The following is a 21,690-nucleotide window of genomic DNA, read 5'->3' as shown; positions in this document are numbered from 1 at the left end:
AGGACAGAGTAAGGAGTGAGGAGGCAAATGGGTGGTGGTGGTAAAAGCCAGCAGAAGTTTTCTGATTGCTTCTATTTTTCTGGGCAAAACAGGAAACAAAGCCATATAGGACAATTTCTGCTGCTGGTAAATATAAAGAAATGAGGCAAAGAGTGGTCATTTATAATGATAATTTGTGTAGTTGCTCTTCTTGAAATATATTCCATTTCTTCTGAATCCTACCCATCCCTGAAACTCAGCACCCCAGTCAAGCTTGCTTTAGACCATGATGATCTCTCTTTTTCCAACTAATTCCAGATTATGTGAACTACTCATCTGGCTTAGCATGTTGGTTGGTTATCTTTTTTTTCCTTTAATTTATTTTTCTAATGTCTGATCTGCTCAGCTGTACTGTCAATTGTTTGTTTGTAGGGACAGTGTTCTTATTTCCTGGTCTCTCCTGCGCAGAGTCTAGCATATAGTGAGTGCTTAACAAATAGGTTCTTCCCATAGTGGGCCTGAGCTTGGCCATAAACAATGTTTTTATAGTTAAATTCAGTTAAACTATTTTAATTTAATCCCTAACCCGTTTTTGAAACAATTCGTACATTTCTGTTTTTCCTTCAGGTTCAGGATTATCTAAGGAGATTCGAAAGTATACCAGATATGCTTGAATTGGATCACCTCACAGTTTCAGGAGATGTGACATTTGGCAAGAATGTTTCATTAAAGGTGTGTTGTTATAATGAAAATTATAATTCTTATAACTTTACAAAACAGGTTTCATTTTCTAGTCCTAAATTTAAAGGAATACTTCTTAGTCTGTACCAGATGTTTATAAGATATAAATACATTTTTAAAATGAAGTACCACAATTTTTAGTATTAATACTGTCTTCCATAGATATGCAACATAGTTAAAATATAATCATAATTGTTGTATGTAGGAATTTTGTGGAATATGGCATTCACATGGAAAGCAAAAAATAATGAATAGTTGAACTGGTACTATTTTATTGAAAAGACAGCCTTTAAAATAGATTCACTGTTAAATTAGCATTAGCTCATTAAAATGACTTTGAATCTGAATGAAAGTATAAAAATGACAACTTTATATTTAATATAATCTATTCCTGTTAAAATAATATCATCATCAGTATAAACATATTCATTCACATTAAGTACTTCTATACTTTTATGACCATTCCAGCTTAGCATAAGAAACAGGACTTGGTATAAGTATTAAAGCTCAGAACCAAAGATAGAACAGCTTTTCCCTAATTTTTAAATATCCCATACCTAGATTTTGTGTTCTTCCTATTAAGAGCTACTTAAATGAAGATCTTAAAAAAAAACAAAATATATGTATATTGAACTTTATTGCTGATACAGCTTCATCTGAACAGTCTCACTTAAGATATGAAAATTTATTAGTAACCTATTCTTAAAAAAAACCCAAACTGATATGTAAATATAAACCAAGCACCCTTAATTTCTTTATGAAGATAGATAATGCTGGTGGCCTTGCAAGTAGTTCTTTGAAAGGGCTAGTCATGTTATGGCGTTGGGTCCATTTCCCATTTCTGGTATCACCTCTGATAAGAAGGCAAGGAATCTAGAACTATTGCCAGGTTTGTTAGGACACATTACATTTTCCTTAATATGTTTTTCATATTTAACATCGTTTATAAATATAAATATAATTACTCCATTGTAAATGGAGTTCTACATAAACTTGATTGTAAGAAAAATCAATTGCATTTCAGCTTCAGCTGTAATACACTATTGCTTTGTCTTCCCTGTCACTTAGGGAACAGTTATCATCATCGCAAATCATGGTGACCGAATTGACATCCCACCTGGAGCAGTATTAGAGAACAAGATAGTATCTGGAAATCTTCGTATCTTGGACCACTGAAATGAAAAATACTATGTACACTTTATGCTAATTATGGGCTAAATAATTTCTTACAATGAAATGTTCTCTAGGATTCTAAAATAGGCAGGTACTTTACTATGTTACTGTACCCCGCAGTGTTAATTTTTAAAATAGTTTTCTGTAGTATGCTTTAAGTCTAAGAAAAGCACAGATGAAAGCAATACTTTTCTTCTTTGAAGAGGATCCTGAAAGTTCATCTTAAAGTGCAATATTGTTTAATCTTAAAACTGGGGCAGCTCTGCTGGAAAATCTTTTAACAGAGGCTTCAGTGATGGTCACTTTGAATTGCTTGTGATTTCAAAAATAAAGCTGTGAAGCAATACATGTGTACACTTATACTTTTCAGTGCTAACTTTATGAAATGGTGAAGAAAAATGGTTTATTCTTGTTAAACAGTTACTATATCAGTTGGAAGATCTGCTCTTGGAATATTTAAGTACTCACTGCCCAGTTACCTGAAAAGTCAAGTTTGTGCATTTCTAAGAATCTTAACCACATCATTATTTCCATTGGAATTCAACTTGAAGGTATTTAGTACCTTTCATTGAGTTCTAAAGCTGGGATGCCTGCCATGCTTTCTATAGACTCTCCATTTATTGAAACAATGTGGTGTTTCTTTTCCCAGCTGAAGGGGATGGGGTGGGTAGAGGTAGGGCATTTCTTTCACATCCTTGTTCTTTAGTGTAGTGAGCGGGGGTATAACTATAAAAAGTTCCCTTTTCTTGAAGCTTGGTTGTCACTGAAAAATGTTCGTGAATAACCTTTCAAATCAGGTCTGGTAATGTGTGGCTTTTCTCTAAGAATCAATTACATTTTCCAGTTCTTCCATACTTGCTTTTGAGTAGGCTGCTTGTTTAAAGTTTACTGTATACTATTAAAAAAAAGTTCTCTTTTAAGTCTGGTCATTTTTTACAGCTTTATTTTAGACAAACAATTTAAGAACCAATGGCATACCTCTGTAATGATAAAGGAAAGAAAACAGGCTTTCCTGTTAGGAAACCAAAGAGCACAAAATAAGACTATTTCATTGTACATAATCACCACAAGGTTAGGCACTCTGACAGGGTTAGGCAAGATTTCCTGGTGTGAGGTGAGGCACAGGCACTTTCATTTGTAGAGTACTGCTGATTCTAATGTGGAAGGTAGATATTATAAGTCTTTAACTTACTCATCACCTTATAGTTCTGGCCCCAACACAGCAGCCTATTTTAAAAGTTCTGTTTCTCCCTGGTCTTTGTTCATACACACATCGAAAGTAACCTTAAAAAACTCAAGGGAACCATACTCTGTGTATTATCTAAATGTTAAAATGAGAACTCATAAGTAGGCAGAATATATAAAAATGGATTCTTACCTCTGCTAGAAATAAGGCAAAAAAAAAAAACCTCCATAGATATTTTTATAAAAATACAACTATTAACCTGCAGGCTTTCGTATACCACTTCTGAAAAGTATTTAAATTAGTTGCATAAATAAACACCAATATCTTACTCTTTAATTATTACTTGTGATCATCCTTTCAAGTATTTAAACTATTCTGGAAGGCTTTACTCAGTTGATATATAGTTGTGGTAGAAAGATTAAATATGTGCCACCCAAAGCCTGAAACTTGACATTGGTCACTAAAACAAAAATTGAATTCCTAAATCCAAGCAATCAAAAGATGTTTATTTTTTATAGAAAGATCTGTAAAAAAATAATTTTTCAAACAACTTTACTTTCATAGAGAAAACTTTCTACAGAGGTTGACTAAGATTTTAATATTTTAAATTGTACCATCATTAAATAAGGTAGGACACCATATGAATTTCATTGCACTGGAAGAAATGCAAAGCATTTTTTAATATAAAGTATACAGAGCATTCTAGTCAACTACAGCTGTGTTACAGCTATGTGTTCTTTTGGATTTGGTCCAAAGAAACCTGAGTCTGTTTCCAGAGAGAATGAAAAATGTTATAGACACCTGATCAGTTACTCCTCACTGAAGGAAACACAAAATTGGCATTCCTTGTAGATCCCCACTGAACCCATTTCCCAACACTGATACTTTCCTTTTCCACTTTCCCTACCCCAGTTCACTTTGGGTTCCAGGTTTCTGAATCACAGGCATCCGTATTCTTCATAAACATATACATCCCATAGTCAGATAAGCTACCCAGTTTTCCAGTATGTCATCACCTCTTCTGTTCCCAGATCTCGGCCATATTTAGGTCCAAATCTTTAAGGCCTTTTAAGGCTTGAAGATTTCCAGTGTAAAAAGCTACATCTGCTGTGACCAACCTAGACATCAGAGAGAAAATTATTTTTAATCTCATTTTCTAGTCAGATATTTAAAGTAGTACTCACAGAATCCTATCCTAGCTGCTAGACTTATTTAAAATTCAATTTCCTAGGGACCAAATGTCAATGTATTTAACTTAGCAGGATTCCTGCTATCATATAGTTAGACTATTTAATGTTCTATCTTTCAACAGTAAATGTTTTTAAAAAGAATAAACCAACACAGGCTGGACTGTTTCATAATTCTGTCCAATAAACAGATTTATCTTAAAACAGAATGACAGAAAAGTTACAGGTTAAACTTTCTTTGATCAGTTATGTTAGACTAGAGTATACATGTATATGACTAATAGTACTAATAATACAACACTTAAATGAAAAAGCAATTATACTTTTGAGCACTGAGCTGTCACAATACCCATACCTGAAAAAACACTCCAACTCCAGTAAGAACACTCAGATAAACAGATCAAAGCTGCATGCATGAAAAATAGTGACTGGTCTAATTGTATATTTTGAAAGATGTGGTCCATGGAGAAACAAATAGGAGACCTTGATTTAGTAGTTTGTGAAAGACAGGGGAAAGTCCAGCTTTAAATTTTTTTTTTTTTTAAGACAATAAATGAGAACAACTTAAAAGATACAGACTAAATTTACTAGAAGTACTGCTTAAGGGTTGGGGAAAAGAATAAGACTTGTGATGGGGTCCAGGGGTACTTCAGCTTCATTTGGAATGCCATTTTCCTTAACATGATAAACATTTTTTCAAGTGAAAATGACAAATGCTAATAATTCTAAGTAGCAGGAATACAAATATTTTCTGTATTTTAAAAATATCTTGAAATAGAGAAAATCACATTAAAAAGTATAGTGCTGAGGAAGAGCAATAGGAAACAACTGCTTAATTCCTCTTGGAGCAGTAAAAATATTTGGAACTAAACAGGTGATTGCACAGAAGTGGTGGTTGTGAATGTATTAAGTACCACTGAATTAACTGTAAAACAGTTGATTTTATGTTACGTGAATTTCACTTTAAAACAAAATGAATATTTTTAAAAGGAACAAAAATTCCTTTTAAGTAAATAGTTTATTGTGTCTTTGTCTTGAGTTTAGAGGTTAATTTTCAGGAAATTCTATCTTTCAAGGGATCACTCAAGGACACGAATCGACTTACACAGAATTAGTTTCTTCGAAAGTGTGTGACAGTGAGGAGCTCTAAGGTTGCACTGACTTTCAAATAGCTGTATTGCCAAAGGAAACAACAGGGAATGGGTCAGCTTGGATGTTTCAGAACTATTGGTCTGCTAAAAACCAACCCAGATTAAGTTATGAGAATAAAAATAGAAGGGTGGAGTGGGGTTTGAAAATATTTGCTCTTTTTGAAGTCTCTAAGAGGTATTTGGTATCATTATACTATCTTTGAACTTTTCTATGTCTTAGAGGAAAAAGAAGAACCAGGTAATAAATAATAAATGAGTGAGTCAGAATCTGCATAAAACTTCGAATTCAGCCTGGCCAACAGATTCAGCAGTCTAAAGCTTCCAGTTTTTTGCAAAACTGATTTAGTATACTACCTTTTTTTTTTTTTTTTTTTAAGGACAAGACAATGCTAACTTCTGACTCCAAAAAAAAATACATTTTTTCATTTGTTCCTGTAAGTTTGAAATTTAAGCCTGAAACCCCTTTAAAGAGGGAATATTCCTAAAAAGTCCATGGACCAGATAACACACTAAGGAAATCAAAGTATAACTACATGATGATCATTGCTTTGCATTTTGTATAATTTTTCCACCATATCTATCTATATTGCTCTTTACAAAAATCTTGTGACAGAACTTTATCATCATCATTATTTTCAAATCTAAGAAAATTAAGGCTTATAGTAGGTAAATGATCTGCCCAAAGTTACATAGCTAGTGACAAAACTTAACCCATTTTCTTATTCTAAATTCTGTTTTATACACTACAGAGTTTCACCAAAAACACATAGAATTTGTTCAACAGCTTACAATAAAATATGCACATATACACTTATTTTTTGTAACCCTGTAAAGGAATTAGGTAGATTTTATCCTTCTCATTTTATAAATATGGCACAGAAGTTGTGACTTTCTCATGGTGAGACAGCTACCAAGTAGAACTTTAATACTATCTGAAGAGGGGAAGCTACTGGGTAACCTAAGGAGGTACCACATATCAAGGACAGTTAAGTAATTGACCATTTATAAAACACTAACACAGACAGACAGACAGATAAATATCATCTCCACAGAGAAGGAAAAAAGGAAAAGCTTGCTGATTTTACAGTTTTGGGGCCCCAGCATGATTCTAGTGGAAAGGGACAGCACAATGAATAAAAACTCATAAAGCAATTCAATATGTGAGTATGTGGTAAAAATACGTTGAAAACATACCCATTTTGAGGTCCTCCATCGTTTATCACATTTAAATGAGATAACTGCTTTTTCAAGTGGAGTTTGTAACTTGCGTTAATTCTTAAAAATAACATCTGGAAAAAAAATAAAGTTTCTTAAAGCTCTACTGAAAGAAGACATAAGTATCTTATCAATATCAAATCAGAAAAAAATTTTAAACCTTTGTTTTGGCATATACTTTTAAAATACTCCTTTGTAAGTATTTTATTGCTATTTCGATATAGTTTTTTTGTCCTTAGTTAAAAGCTCTTCTTCCCCCTTTCAGCAGTACGTCTTTTAGTGATATGGTTTATCCTTGCCTTTCTGTATCTTTAAAGTCCTCTGAGATATGTAAGTGGGATCAACCATGACAGATAAAAAGAACTTTAAAAATGGAGAATTCTGTAATATATTAACTAGGAACTTGATAGAAAAAGCAAAAAAGTCTCAATGGTAGAGGCAAAGATACCTTCAGCCTCCTAAACTGGTAAAATTACTTGAAAGCATTTTATTGCTCCTGCAGACAGACTTGTTGATGTAATGGCCCAATACTTCTTTGGGAAATACCTGACCTAAAATTATATACAATTTTAATCTATGGAAACAGTTTTGTGGAATAACATATTCCCATTTTGTTATTTTTCCTGGTTGTGCCTATTACAGATCACTTAAGCTGATCTAATAAATATTAATGATAAGGCATATTGATCGAGTTACTTTATATGCCATCTCTTTATTCTATCATTACTTCCTCCCCTATCCAAATTGGATTATAATCACAGTCAATAACATAATTTATATTCATTGATAAATGCCAACTCTGATTTTCACATTAATAATGTAATGAATGACGTAAATAGAATCTGACAACTCTGATACTCAATGGACAAATGGAATATCTGCTTTTTAGAATTGTTGACCACATAGCAAAACTATTATTGCTCTGACCTGTCAGAGTAAGGGCACTTTGAAATCAGAAAATTTTATCCATGTTCCCTAAGTCAATACAACTGGAAAAAATAATCATATTAGAATATGAACTAAGTTTCATTGTGCCAAAATGTATAAAACATTCCAATTCTACATGCATAGTATATATTATATTAAAAAGTTTTAGAATTGCTACTTACTTGTGTTTGTTCTTCTGGAAGGAGATCAAATATAGCTTCGTGCATTTTTGCCATTTGCTTACAAATATTCCTGAAACAGGCAGAAGGAACGGGAGCTTTCACCTCATACTGGCAGGGAAAAATGAGAATTATGTTCATATCCTCTGGACTGCATACTGTCCCGAGTGTTCCCTAAGTGTTTTCTGCCCCTATATGTCTAACTCTGATAGAGTGCTCAAGCTCACACTTCAATTGTGATCTGAGCTACTTATGCAAATCTCAAGAACTTTTCATTAAACATTCTAATCTACTTTGAGAGAGCCAGCATAACCTTGTGGCTAAGAACATAGGCTGCTTTCCTGAAGATAGATGCTTGGGTTCAAATCCCAGCTCTTAACAGTTCTTAGCTATATGACATTGGACAAGTTACTTTATTTCTGTATCTCAAAGGGCTTTCTGTGAGAAGACTTTAAAAGATGGCTCATAGAAACACTAAACAGTACCTGATACAAAGTAAGTACTCAAAAAATGTTAGTTACTAATCTAGCTCAATACACAATAATGAATCATTACAGTAGGCCCTCTAACAGATTATTTTTTAAACATGATTTTTAAGAATGTGTCAATATAATCATATCTGAAATCAATATAACTCTGGTAAAATTAAAATGTTCTTTTTCTTTTGTAGGTGGACCAATATAGTAATCATATTTACCCTAAGGTTAAGGGAAGACATTTTCCACAATGATCTATATTGAAAATTTTAGGTAAATTCATTTTACTATTCTTACATCTGGAAAAACATACTGGTACAATATAGATAATCATCTTTTGGCCCATATTTTAAAATTCACAGCTTAAATTATATGCCATTTTTATTCACAAGACAAATATGGGCTAAATAATTATATTTTAGATGTACTAATCTTATAGAGTTCATTAAAATGATGAGCTCCAATAAACTGCTATAGCAGGACCATGCAGAAGTCACCATGTGCCTGGACCAAGATAAGCAAAGTTGTAACCACCCAAAGATTTTTCTCTTTTGACCCTAAAAATATATCAAATATCCCCTTATTTTTTTGTTAATAATAGCTATAAGGCATAATTCACATACCATAAAATTTACCCTTTTAAAATGTATAATTAACTAGTTTTTAGTAAACTCATGGTTAAACAATCATCACCGCTAATTTCAGAACATTTTCATCACCCCAAGTAGAAACCCCATATCATTAGTGTGATTCTTTTCCCCACTCCCATTGGCCCTGGCAACCACTAAACTCAATAAATGGAATCACACAATATGTGGCTTTTTGTGACTGGCTTCTTCAATTAGCATAATGCTTTCAAGGTCCATCCATGTTGTAACATGTATCATCAGTACTTCGTCCTTTTTATGCCTGCATGATATTCCATTGTATGAACATACCATAGTTTATCCAATTATCAACAGATGGATGTTTGGGTTATTTCCACTTTTTGGCTATTATGAATAATCATGCTATGAAAATACAGGTTTTTGTGTAGACAAACTGTTTCAATTCTCTTGGGTATACACCTAAGAAGTGGAATTACTGGGTCATATGGCAACCCTATGTTTAACCTTTTCAGGAAATGCCAGAATGTTTCCCAAAGTGGCTGTACCACTTTACAATCCCACCCAACAGTATATGAGGGTTGCAATTTCTCCATATCCTCACCAACACTGTCTTTTTTATTTTTTTGTTACTTTATACTTTTTGTTACTGTCTTTTTTATTTTAGCTATCCTAGTGAGCATCAAGTGTTATCTCATTATGGTAACATCCCCTTAATCTTAACTATCCCCCTGTACTGGATTGAATAGTATCTCCCCAAAATTCATGTCCACTTGGAACTTCATGATTAAATCCTCACTGGTGTCTTTATAAAAAGAGAGGGAAATTCAGACACAGACACACACACATGGAAGATGGCCACATGAAGACAGTGACTGGAGTGATGCATCTATAAGCCCAGGAATGCCAAAAATTGACAGCAAGCACTGAAAAGTAGAAAGAGGCAGAGAAGGATTCTTCACTTAGAGCCTTCAGAGGGAGCATAGTCTGGCAATGCTTTGATTTAGGATTACGAGAACTACGAGAGAATAAATTTCTGTTGTTTTAAGTCACTGTGTAGTAATTTGTTATGGCAGCCCTAAGAAACTAGTATAACCCCCAAAACCTTCCATCACCCCTGCTTTCCCTATAGATACTATTCTTTCCATCTTACCTTCATCATCACATTTTTTCAGTCACCTAAACTTGATATTGTAGTACTTTATTCTCATCTCTTAAAATTTGGTTCTTGCCAGCACCCAAACCACCTTCCCCTACTACTAACAATCTTCTGACATTTCTCTACAAAAAATCACTAAAGATGTCCTAACTTCCAAATTTAGTAACTCTTCTAGTTCCCCTTCCTCATTGTTCTGCAGTATTTCGCACACCCTCACACTTGAAACACTATCCTCATGTAGGACAATGTTTTCCTGTTTCCTCTCCTAAACTTCCTTTTCTTCTGTCTCCTGCCTTAAGTGCAAAGCTTCTTCAACATCAATGTCCCTTTATCTTCCCCTCTTTTCTCTCTAATCAATCTCACGACTCCTAATATATCTCTAATCCTGAACCACTTTACTGAGTTTAAGTCACACATTTTCTAGGTGTTCCATTCCATAACTAAGCTGACCATGAATTTTCCCAAAGCTGCTCTTCTTACTCATTTCAATTACAACTGCTGGTATTATAACATCCTGGTCACACAAGACTTGAAATCTCCAACTCCTTTTCCTTGTTTCCTTGTATTGAATCAGTGACTAAGTCCCATCAAATGTACTTTCAAATTATTTTGCACATTAGTTAGCACATTAGATCAGAGTTCCTCAACCTTTCTCTACACTACTGACATTTTGAGCTATATAATTCTTTGTTATAGGGGCTGCCTGTGTATTGTAGGATGTTCAGCAGCATCTTTGGCCTCTACTCACTAGTTACCATATCATCCCACTACCCTAAAAAGTGACAACCAAAAATTTTCCCAACATTTCTGAATGTCCTTTGGGGGACAAAGTTGTCTCAGTTGAGAAATACCACTCTAGGTGAGGCGTTCAATACTTCTCACCTGAAAAAATGTTGTAGCATTTTCACAAGTCCAGATATCAGTTCAACAAACATTTACTAAAACTACCTGGCACATAGTAAGCTCTGAAAAAATATTTTATCAGATGTGTGTATGTACACATATGTGTATATATACGTTCACAGGTATGTACATATGTATTTGTATGTGTATGCTTGAATGAATGGGTCAGATACTCTGCTAGCTGGAGGGTACAAAGATGAATCAGAGAGAGTCCCTTTGGAGAACTGTCTAAAAGCTAGTTGGTGTTCCTGAAAGTGGACATTGCATGCTACAGAAACATGGGTGAAAGATATTTAGGCAGTAACAGACAGAGATGGCTTCCTGAGCAGCACAACTGAGCTGCTGAGTCTTCAAAGGAAAAAAATTAAGTAAAAGTATTCCAAATAGAGGACATGCCATATCACCTCAAATTCATTCTATATACTATCTGATTAATCTTTCTAAATTGCAATTCTAATCATATGATTTATTAGTTTAAAAACTTTTGGGTTTTGCTTCTGTTTAAAATTTAGAAAGCTACAAGGGTATGTTGCTACTACACTACCCACAGGAAAAAAAGTACAATAGTTTATAAAATCATAACTTTTCTTAAACCCATCAGAGAACAGAGGTCATGGAAACCCAAAAAGTGACAAGGCCCTCTGAAGTCAGACGAGACACAGGAACTATCTCATTTTGGCAGTGCATAGGAAGGAAAGGTGACCACACAGAAGCAAATAAGAAGAAAATAACATTTCAATAAATTCTCAAAGGCCAAATGTGAACCAGGATATGTTTAGAGTAAGTGAGAACTCTACCCATAAGGGGAGTTTGCACTCAGAAGGGCCTACAGCAGGTACTTATAAACAACATTGGGGTCAAGGCAGGAGACCACAGAGGGTTACTCAGTAACACAGGCAAGCAGGAGGTGGCTGCCACTAGAGAAAAGAACAAATGCCACTCACTTCCTGGAACCCTTCTCTTATAAAAAGCAAAAACCTTAAGTCACTAAGAAGAGGCAGCAAACTCCCATCCCTGGAGCCACTGTGTGAGGAGTAGAAACAAAACATCTCTTCCAGAGGGAAGAAAGAAAAACACCTTAAGTCCAGGATCCTATACCACTCAAAGCAGAGGTGGGCTACACATGGAGGAGGAATGAGAACACTGAGAAGATTCCACATCCAGGAACTCACATTACCTGATTTAAAGACTTACAATAATGCTATAATAATTCAGACAGTGTGGTATTAGTGTAAAGAAAGACATAAAGGTCAATGGAACAGAGTCCAAAAGTAGACTCACACAAAAACAGTCCATTGATTTTCAGCAAAGGTGCCAACAAAGAAAAGATAGTCTTTTCAAGAAAAGGTGCTAGAACTATAAAAAAAAAAGGAATATTGACTCATACTTTGCACTAAAGTTGAACCTTGAACAACACAGGTGTGAACTGAGCAGGTCCACTTATATGTGTATTTTTAAAATCCTATGTTGGTCAAGGGTCAGCCTATTTGATCCACAGTTAGGAATCACAGATGCGGAGAGCCAACCGTAGTTAAATTTTTGCAGAGTCAGAAGTTACATGTGGATTTTCAACTGCGTAGGGGGATGGGCTCCCCTCACCACTCCCCGCACATTATTCAAAGGTCAACTGTATAAGCAAAATCAACTAGAAATGGATGACAGACTTATATATAAAATCTGAAACAATAAAACTTCTAAAAGAAAGTACTGGAAAATGTCAATTTTGAGTTATACAAAAATTTCTTAGGCTAAGAAAGAAACATGAACAATAAAAGAAAAAATGATAAACTGAAGTTCATCAAAATTAAAAACTGTTCTCTGTAAGACACTGTTAAGAAAATGAAAATATAAGCCATGGACTGGGAGAAAATACTTACAGAACACATATTTGATAAAGGATTTGTATCCAGGGTAATAAGAAGAGAAAAACCACAATTTTTTAAAATGAGCGAAAAATTCAAACACTTTATCAAAGGAAAATATGGATGGCAAACTAACATATGAAAAGATGTTCGTCATATTGGTTATTACATAAATTAAAACCACAGTGAGCTCTCACTTCACACAGACCTATTAGAGGACTAACATTAAAAAACAGACAATATTAAATGCTGCTGAGGATGAAGAGCACCTAGAACTCTTATTCATCACAAGAAGGAAGACAAAATGATATAGTCACTTTGGAAAATAATTTGGCAATTCTTTATAAAGTTATTGTAAGTTTTACATTTCTATACAATCATCAATCTATTCCAAGGTATTTACACAAAATAAATGAAAACACATGCCCACACAAAGATGTGCACATGAATGTTTGTAGCAGCATTATTCATAACAGCCAAAAACTGGAGACGACTCAAAGGCTTATCAATTGATGAATGGATAAACAAATAGTGGTACATCCAAACAATGGATACTACTCCATAATAAAAAGGAACAAGCCACTGTTAATACATGATATAATATCCATGAATTTTAAAAAGATTATGTTAAATGAAAGGAATATGGGACAACAGACTGTATTCTGTATAATTCCATTTATAAGACATTCTGGAAAGGGCATAACTATAGGAATGAAAATCAGATAAGTGGCTGTCAAAGTTTGGGGATGTGGGAAGAGGACTGACTGCAAAAGTATCCAAGGGAATATTTAATAGTGATGGAACTGTTCTATATCTTGATTGTGGTAGTTCCACTACTATATATATTTGTTAAAATCAAACTATATACTTACAAAGAGTGAATTTTACTGAATGTAATTTATACCTCCATAAACCTGACTTAAGTTGCTTAGCTTTCCACTGGTAAAGTTCTTCACTATCTTTCCAACATATCTCCCACTCCTCAGTTCACCCACCCTAATCATTAGCTAAATGGCATGCTTACCTTTGTTATTATTAACAATAATAGCAAAAGCATTAGCAGTCAACATTTACTGGAACTTGCTATAGTCAGATACATGATAAAAGAAAAGTACTCCACATATACTATCTCATTCATCCTCACTGCAACTCTGAGACTCTATCAGAATCCCCATTTAGAGAGCAGAAACTAAGGCATAAAGAGATTAATAATTTGCCCAAGGTCTTTCAATGGCCAATATGTGACAAACACATAATTTGAATTTAGGTCTACCCAACTCTAAAACCCTAACAATAAACTTCTTTCTTATGATTCCTACCAACATGTCTGCTCAAGCTGTTACCTCAGAGTACCTCTACATCTAAACTTTATTTGCCTTAATCATATCTATCTTTAAAAGCAAAACTTTAAAAGCATGCCTCATCCATTAAGCTTTCCCAGATCTCTCTCCATAGCTGGTGACCATCTCTTCCAAAGCATTAAAAGAACCAATAACACTAAATCAATTCCTTACCTCTGACACTTGACATATTCTACCTCCTGTTATAATTATCGATATACTTTTCCTATCAGATAAATATCTAAAAACATTTACTATTTGAGAACAAAATAGTAGGCTACTTCACCCTTGTGCATCCTTGTTACCTAGCACAATTTAACTTACTGAATGAATGAATAAATGGTGGCTAGGACATTAGTCTAGCCAGTAACACAATTCGATGTTAATGTTTCATTCCATACAAGCAATGGTAACCTTACTAGCTTCTTCGAATTGACCTGTATTATATTATTGTGTTATCCTTTATTTCGTGTTAAATTTTCAGATAAGAAAATGAAAAGCTAAAAACTGAGAGGCTAACCCAAACCAACCACTGCTTATTATTTTGGTATGAATTAAAAACAGGGCCAAACTCCTGGGCAACCCATTAAAAGAAAAAAAAAAAAAGCAAATAGGGCAGTGAGTGGCAAAGAGATATTTCTTAATAAGGGGAGAACACAATATGTCAGGATAACAGGAGAAGTCATCATGGGGAAGGTAGTAGAGAATATGCTAAGCTGCTATAGTCTAGGCACATTCTTGAAAAGAAAAAAAACAACAAAATATGATGAGGGGGTGTGTATGAAGTTTATAAAAGACTTAAGAGACATAATTACTAAATGCAATGTGTAGACCATCTAGATATCTTTGTTCAAACAAGTTATTGTAATAGGACATTTTGGGACAACAGTAAATTTCAAATAGAAATAGGTATTAGATGATATTAAGGAATTACTGTTAATTTTGTTAGATGTGATATGGTAGAGTGATTATATAAGCACGAGTCCTTAGTTTTTAGAAATATATACTTAAGTATTTAGAGATAAAATACCATAATGCCTCAAATTTATAAAATATTTTAGCAAAAAAACCAATGTTAATGACTATTAAATATACGTGAGAAATAATGAGCTCATTAAATAATCATCTTTATTTTTCTTTGAAATAAATAAATAATGAGTTGTCATAGGAAAAAGTCTAGCCACAGTCCCAATTCTTGTTCAAAAACTCTAGATGACCAAAATGATGGAATAAAGTCAAGGTTTTAAGAGAACTGGTACATTTTTGGTTTTGCTTCATTATATTCCACAGCTTATTACTATTTATTTAAAACGTTTCACTATTTATCATTTACCTTACTCTGCATTGTTGGTGTTTATAGTCCTCTCCCTTATTAGACAGTAAACTTCTTGAGGGTAGTCACAATGCATTATTTATTGACTTTGGTACACAAAAGAATGTCACGTATCAAAAAGGAAACTGGTAGAACAGAACTGCTTTGGAATTTAGCTTGCACTTGGCAATCATAAAGAAAATAGAGAATTTCTACACAATAATTTCCTCCATACAAAACTAGAAGCTAATTTAACAGGCATAATATAGGTATGTATCCACATAACTATAAATTCCTTAACCTTAATTAAAAAAAAAAAATTCTTAAGCTTCTTAAAAGAGAAGCATAAAACATCTATGTTATCTAGAAACTACACCAGAGGTTCTTAAAGTGTGGTCGGGGGACACTTGAGAGTCAGAGACTCTTTCAAGGCATCTATAAGGTAAAAACCATTTTCGTAATAATGCTAAGATGTTATCTTTTCAACTCTCATTCTCTCATAATTGAATAATGAAGATTTTTAGATGTCTTGTGATGATGTCATTCTGAAGGCTCAGGAAATGTATGTATTCTTGTATTTTAAATTTTTCTTAGTTTTAATTTCTAATATGGTATGTACTGATAGGTACAATTTGCATAAACAGAAGTTCTTCGGGGTCCTCAATTATTTTTAAGAGTATAAAAGGATCCTGTGACCAAAACATTTGAAAGCTATTAAACAAACGCAATCTTTTATACCCGAGCACTCCTTTCTCACTGTCAACGTCAAAGGTTTAGGCGCATGTATATGTGTGTGAATGGGCACCACTTTATCTTGCCCTTTTATGATTTTTATGTGCCTGTTGCTCCTACCATCTCAAAATCTGAAGAATGCAAGTAGGAGGAAAAGCACATCAAAGTGACATACTTTATAGGATTAATTACTCTAAATATGCTCTTGGGCAAAAAGTATAAACTAAGTAAACTTTCAAACTTTCAAGTTATGAAATTTCTGCTTTTTCCCTCAGACATGTGTTGAACAACTTAGGGAAAGGAAAGAGTAAGGGACAGGGCTGATTAAGTGACATTTTCCTTAAGATATCATCCCTGTGTAATTGAGAATTCTTTGGAAAACACTGCTTCTTTTAATGACATACAAAGAATGAGAAGCAAACAAGAAACGAAAACTAAAACTATCTATGAAAGAAATAATAGAGCACCTCATACTCTTCACTTTTAAAGTAACATATTTTTTCACACAAAAAATTTATTTATACTTGTTCCTCGATTTACTTGGTATTTTTCTGTGCAAGTTTTTTACACATGGTAAATATTCACCACCACACCCCCTCACCCCATTTATGCAGACTTTTTATACGCAGTTTCCATTTACATGGTCTCATTTTACACAGTTATTTCATTTCCATTATTGGTGATTACTCTTTCTAAAAAATAATAGCTTAACTCAGCAACGTACAAAGAACTAATACTAATAAACAATTGTTAATGATCTTCCCTTTCATTGGATGGCAAATTAAAAAGTATGGGCAACTACCAATGTTTTTCAGGATTGGTTTTACAAATATTTTGCCATAGAAGCTAAAAATTACATGAAGGAAAAATGTCTTCCTTTTAAAATACTTATACTTTTAGATAATACACCTGGTCATCCACACTTTTTTTTTTTTTTTTAACGCCTACAGCACCTGGTATTCCTAGGTGGTCTCCCATCCAAGTACTAACCAGGCCCGACCCTGCTTAGCTTCCGAGATCAGACAAGATGGAGAACATTCAGGGTGGCATGGCCGTAGACATACATCCACACAATTTAGAACATCCAAATATGAAATTTGTATATTTGTCACCAAATACAACTTCCTTTAGATCTAACCTTTAGATCAAGGCATTATTTCTACCTTTAAGATTAATTATATTAAATGGAGTTTTAATGATATTTTTAATAAATTTGGAAATAATGAATCACTTACAGAAGCCTGGAATAAATACACAATTTTAAGTTGTATCAAGAATATTGCTTTGAGTGCTATAAAGCCATCAATTTTAAATGCGAGCTGGAAAGCAATATGGCCAGAAGTAGTTATACCAGGGAATATGGTTCCAATGATGAAGAAGGATTAACTGGCATTATTAATTTATTAAATAAATTTCAAGAAGAAGGCTCTCACAATTTGAATGTGAATATTAACAAATTACTAGTTGATAACAAATTAACTGATGATGAACTAATTCACTTAATATCTGAAGCCCATGCTGCCGATGAATACGGCAATGACCTTGAACCAGTTTCATTCGCTGCAACAAATATTTACAAAGCTCTTCAAGTGGCCAAAAAACTGGAAACTGCAATTCTAGATGCTGATCCAAACATCCAACGAGTATTAAAATTTCAAAAAGATTTTAAAAATGTTGCAGTGAATATCGAAGAATTTATGAAAACTTAGCAAAAGATGGGGTTGGAAAAAGATCATCCAAAAACATAAACATAAATAGTGAAATCAAAGTAGTACTTCCAAACATTTCAAGCGATAAAGATGGTGACTTTGTGCCAATTAAAAAGAGAGGTTGATTGCTTTAGATTACAGTATAGACACCAACAGCAAATAAAATTTTGGTTTTTCTGAATTTTTATTAGCATTTTTTTGTGTGAAAATATGTGAGATAAATATTTTTATGACTTATGTTGGCCTATTTCTTGAGTATTTTTTGTACTTGTGGACTCTTTTTATGCAGTTTCCTTCTACATTAAAAAAGGATGCATGGAACAGATAATCCACAGAAACTGAGAGACAGGTGCACTTTTTTCTCTATCTTTATCTTTGTTCTCTCGATTCTATTCCTCAAAAAGTCTTTAAGACTAAAATCTGTTTTGAAGAGGGTACATATTTGTCAATGCAACTAATATAAAATAACTTCTGTATAGGATTTCTATCATCCTTGGAATCTTCCCCTCTTTCCCTGGGCAGCAGTTCCCAACCTTTTTGGCCCCAGGCACCAGTGCTCCTATGAGAATCTAATGCCTGATAATATGAGGCAATAATGCTAGCACTGGGGAGCAGCTGCAAATACAGATGAAGCTTCCCTTACTTGCCAGCTGCTCATCTACTGCTGTACAGCCCAGTCTGGTCTGTGGCCCAGGGGTTGGGGACCCCTGCTTTAGGGATGCATATAAATTATTTGGGAATCTGAAGATTTTACTGAGTTTTTTATAAACCTGAAGAATTTGATTTGTTAGACAACTATGAAAAGTCACAATGCCTTTAAGCAAAGCCTAATAATTCCTATAAATCATTACCTTAGATAACAGCTTGTCGAATAAGCTATCCATTATCGCTACAAGCTTAGCTGATATTTCAGCTATGTGGTCATGGTAGTCCTGTAATGAGAAATAACATATTTTAAAGCCCTTGGGTACGTCTAAAACATTCTTAATCAAGGAATTAAATTTATGCAAATTCAGTAGAGAACATATGGAAAAGTACCTTAGTGATATGATCAAAATGCCTAAGCATGCTATACTGCTTAGGCTGCAGTCGAGCTTCAAAATGAGCCCGGATTACAGGAATGTAGTGTACGATTAACTGCAAACAGCGTGAAGAAAGAGCTGAAGACCCAGGTGGTAGATATATCATGGAGAAACAAAAAAGGATATTGTTGACTTTAAGGACATAAATTAAGTAAAAAAATGTCAATTAATTTTATAAGACCCCAGTTCATTTCATAAATGAAGAACAGAGTGGCAAAAAGCAACATGTTTCATTTTGTTTAAGAAAATTATTTGATACTGAATAATGTAATGAAAATGCTGATTTTCCAAATGTACTCAAGTTGTATTACTGGCACGAGGAAGCTAATGACACAACTGATTCTCTTCTGACATTCAGATACCTTTCACCCACAGTATTCCATACACATTACATCTTAACATTTTCCACAGTGGTACAACTTTCAAATAACTTATACTTGTTAGACTGAAAATTCCTCATAACATTTCCTCAGAAATTAGTTTTTCTATTATGGCAATACATAAAAGAGCGAAATAGCATTTGCTACTCCGAGCCTTTGGTTAGAATCACAAAAACATCAGATATACAAAAACACGAGTATACTGACATCATAACACTTCAGCATGTGAATTAAATTCAAGAATCCATACCCAAATTTTTTGTAGTTATTGTTTTTAGTCCAACAACTTGCAGTGCACCAGCTCCAAGAACTAACTGGCAACTTCTTGAATTGAAGTACTAACAAAAGAAGGAGAAAAAAATCATCTATTGAAAATTATTTATTGTATGCAGGCAATGTGTTAACAGTTCTAAAAATACATTCCTCTTTCCTCTTATTCGAGGATCAAATGAATTTTCTACTGGAGCAATTAGGATCTATTTATGTAATGAAAAAAAGGGTGTGTGTGTGTTCCTAAATGATAACAAATATTTACAGTCTGGTAGGAAAAAAAGTTGAGAAATTCTAAAAATCAGTTGTTTAGAAATTAACTTCGCATTCACAAAACTGTTCAGTCTTTTCTTTAGTCATTCTTACTGGACAGTCCTATTTTTAAAAGGATAACAAAATCTTTCCAACTGAAACATGACAATTCAATTGGGGGACAGAATTAATTGATGGATTATAGATATTTGAAAAAAATGAAACCTTCTTTTTACGTTAGCAGTTAAAAATATCTGTTAATATGAAATGACTGAATAAAATTATCACATTTTTATTTTACATCAATGGTTCTGAAAGAATGATTTAAGAAAAATCTCTAACCTTAGTGAGATGAATTTTGTAAAGTTCAGTGAATTCCTTCCATGCACATTTGAAACCAGTCCAGGTTTTTTGACCTAAGTGGCCTCAGTCATGTTCAGCACCTAACGAACAAATCATCTCCTGTCTCCAATGTCATTAACAACTCTATGGGTGTAATGAGGAATCACTAAATGCAGAGTGAGAAGGAAGAAGGCAGCCTTCTTCCAGTAACATGTGATTTGACCACTATCAAATGTCACAAAATTAATGTGTTAAAGATAACTTAACCTTGAAATGTCTTTGAGTTGGAAAATTAGTCACACCCTAAAGCAGTGGTCCCCAACCTTTTTGGCATCAGGGACTGGTGATCCTATGAGAATCTAATGCCTGATGATCTGAGGTAGAGCTGAGGCCCAGGAGAGCAGCTACATATACAGATGAAGCTTTGCTCCCTCAACCGCTGCTTACCTCCTACTATACAGCCCATTTCCTGACAGGCCATGGACTGGATATCGGTCTGCGGCCTGGGGGTTGGGGACCCCTGCCCTAGAGAATTACTTCTTCTAACTTTGTTTCCATAATGTAGTAAAATCATACCCACCTTCAATAAATCTGACAGACGAGTAAGCATGTCAGTAGTAATAGACGGAATATTATCCACACACTGGCAATATTCAAGGATAATTCTTATCAACAGCAATACAGTTCTATAAGAAAAGAAAGATGACTCAGTAGGCAGTCAAAACAAAAAAAATCAAACTAATTTGGTATATAAAAATCAACACTGATCTTGGTAACTGCTAAATTATGTGTTTTACCTACAAGGGCAGCAGAGTAAAAACTAGGGGGAAACAAGAGAGATTCCTAGGGTGCAAAATTAAGGAGGCACTCAATTTCAAGGTCATTCACTTACAGGGTCAGCACTTATATAACACTGAAAATAAGTACCTCCTTAAGTTTGTGCTGTGAGCACACAGCTCTCTGTGTGGCATCCATATTAAGTCTCTTTTATAAAGCAGGTATATCTCATTCCCTAGCCAATTAAGAAACACTAATCACCCTCAAGAGAGCACATAATCTTGTTAACTTTAATCCAATCCCTGACTTGCTTTCCCCCATCTCTATGTAATCTTCCTGATGTTTCCTATAATTTCAAATGCATAAAAAGAAGCTGCAAAACTTCGGAATGTTGTCAGTTTTGCTCAAATAAACTCTTACAAAAATCTTCTACAGGTTTGGACATTTCTTACGTTGACAGTCACAAAAAGTTCTACAAAGATGAGAAAGTCATCAGCTCATTAGCAGGACATATCATAAGTTGAAAAGAGAATTACTGAGGTTAAATATGACTGAAATTAAGGGGAAAAGAGGCATTCATTTAGGATATATAAGTTCAATGAGATGCTCAGAAATGAGTGATCTGTGTAAAAAATGTTTTATAAAAGTCTGAAGGATATTAGGAAGTAGAAATTTAAGAAAGATAGTGTCTAGCCTTTATATGGAAGGGATGAGATTACTATAAAAAGCTTTGCCCTACCAGAAACAGAAA

General features: G+C 33.9%; 2 protein-coding genes and 1 pseudogene across 10 annotated transcripts in view; 1 reads left to right on the top strand and 2 right to left on the bottom strand.

The window, feature by feature from the left end:
- UGP2 (UDP-glucose pyrophosphorylase 2) overlaps positions 1-2,253 on the top strand; it is a 54,088-nt gene extending 51,835 nt beyond the window's left edge. For 2 of the 4 annotated variants that reach the window (XM_011381868.2, XM_011381866.2), the window contains exons 9-10: positions 607-711; positions 1,789-2,253. In XM_011381868.2, the coding sequence (XP_011380170.1) occupies positions 607-711; positions 1,789-1,896 (213 nt within the window). In that variant the 3' untranslated portion in view covers positions 1,897-2,253. The remainder of the gene's footprint in view (positions 1-606; positions 712-1,788) is intronic. The other 2 variants (XM_023524253.1, XM_023524254.1) reach the window with 1 other exon arrangement.
- Positions 2,254-2,819: 566 nt separating this feature from the next.
- Positions 2,820-21,690, bottom strand: part of VPS54 (VPS54, GARP complex subunit) — an 89,710-nt gene continuing 70,839 nt past the window's right edge. For 3 of the 6 annotated variants that reach the window (XM_011381870.2, XM_011381873.2, XM_023524251.1), the window contains exons 17-23: positions 20,743-20,848; positions 19,549-19,636; positions 18,875-18,996; positions 18,688-18,768; positions 7,742-7,849; positions 6,612-6,706; positions 3,741-4,197 (exon numbers count right to left, since the gene is read on the bottom strand). In XM_011381870.2, the coding sequence (XP_011380172.1) occupies positions 4,092-4,197; positions 6,612-6,706; positions 7,742-7,849; positions 18,688-18,768; positions 18,875-18,996; positions 19,549-19,636; positions 20,743-20,848 (706 nt within the window). In that variant the 3' untranslated portion in view covers positions 3,741-4,091. Of the gene's footprint in view, positions 4,198-6,611; positions 6,707-7,741; positions 7,850-18,687; positions 18,769-18,874; positions 18,997-19,548; positions 19,637-20,162; positions 20,264-20,742; positions 20,849-21,690 lie in introns of all 6 variants that reach the window. The other 3 variants (XR_002777534.1, XM_011381869.2, XM_011381872.1) reach the window with 3 other exon arrangements.
- LOC111732401 lies at positions 17,069-17,187 on the bottom strand (annotated as a pseudogene).

This window comes from Pteropus vampyrus, unplaced genomic scaffold (assembly GCF_000151845.1).
Source record: "Pteropus vampyrus isolate Shadow unplaced genomic scaffold, Pvam_2.0 Scaffold453, whole genome shotgun sequence".
Classification (NCBI taxonomy): domain Eukaryota; kingdom Metazoa; phylum Chordata; class Mammalia; order Chiroptera; family Pteropodidae; genus Pteropus; species Pteropus vampyrus.
The sequence above is the reverse complement of the archived record's forward strand: the minus strand, read 5'-3'. Positions and strand labels throughout refer to the sequence as shown.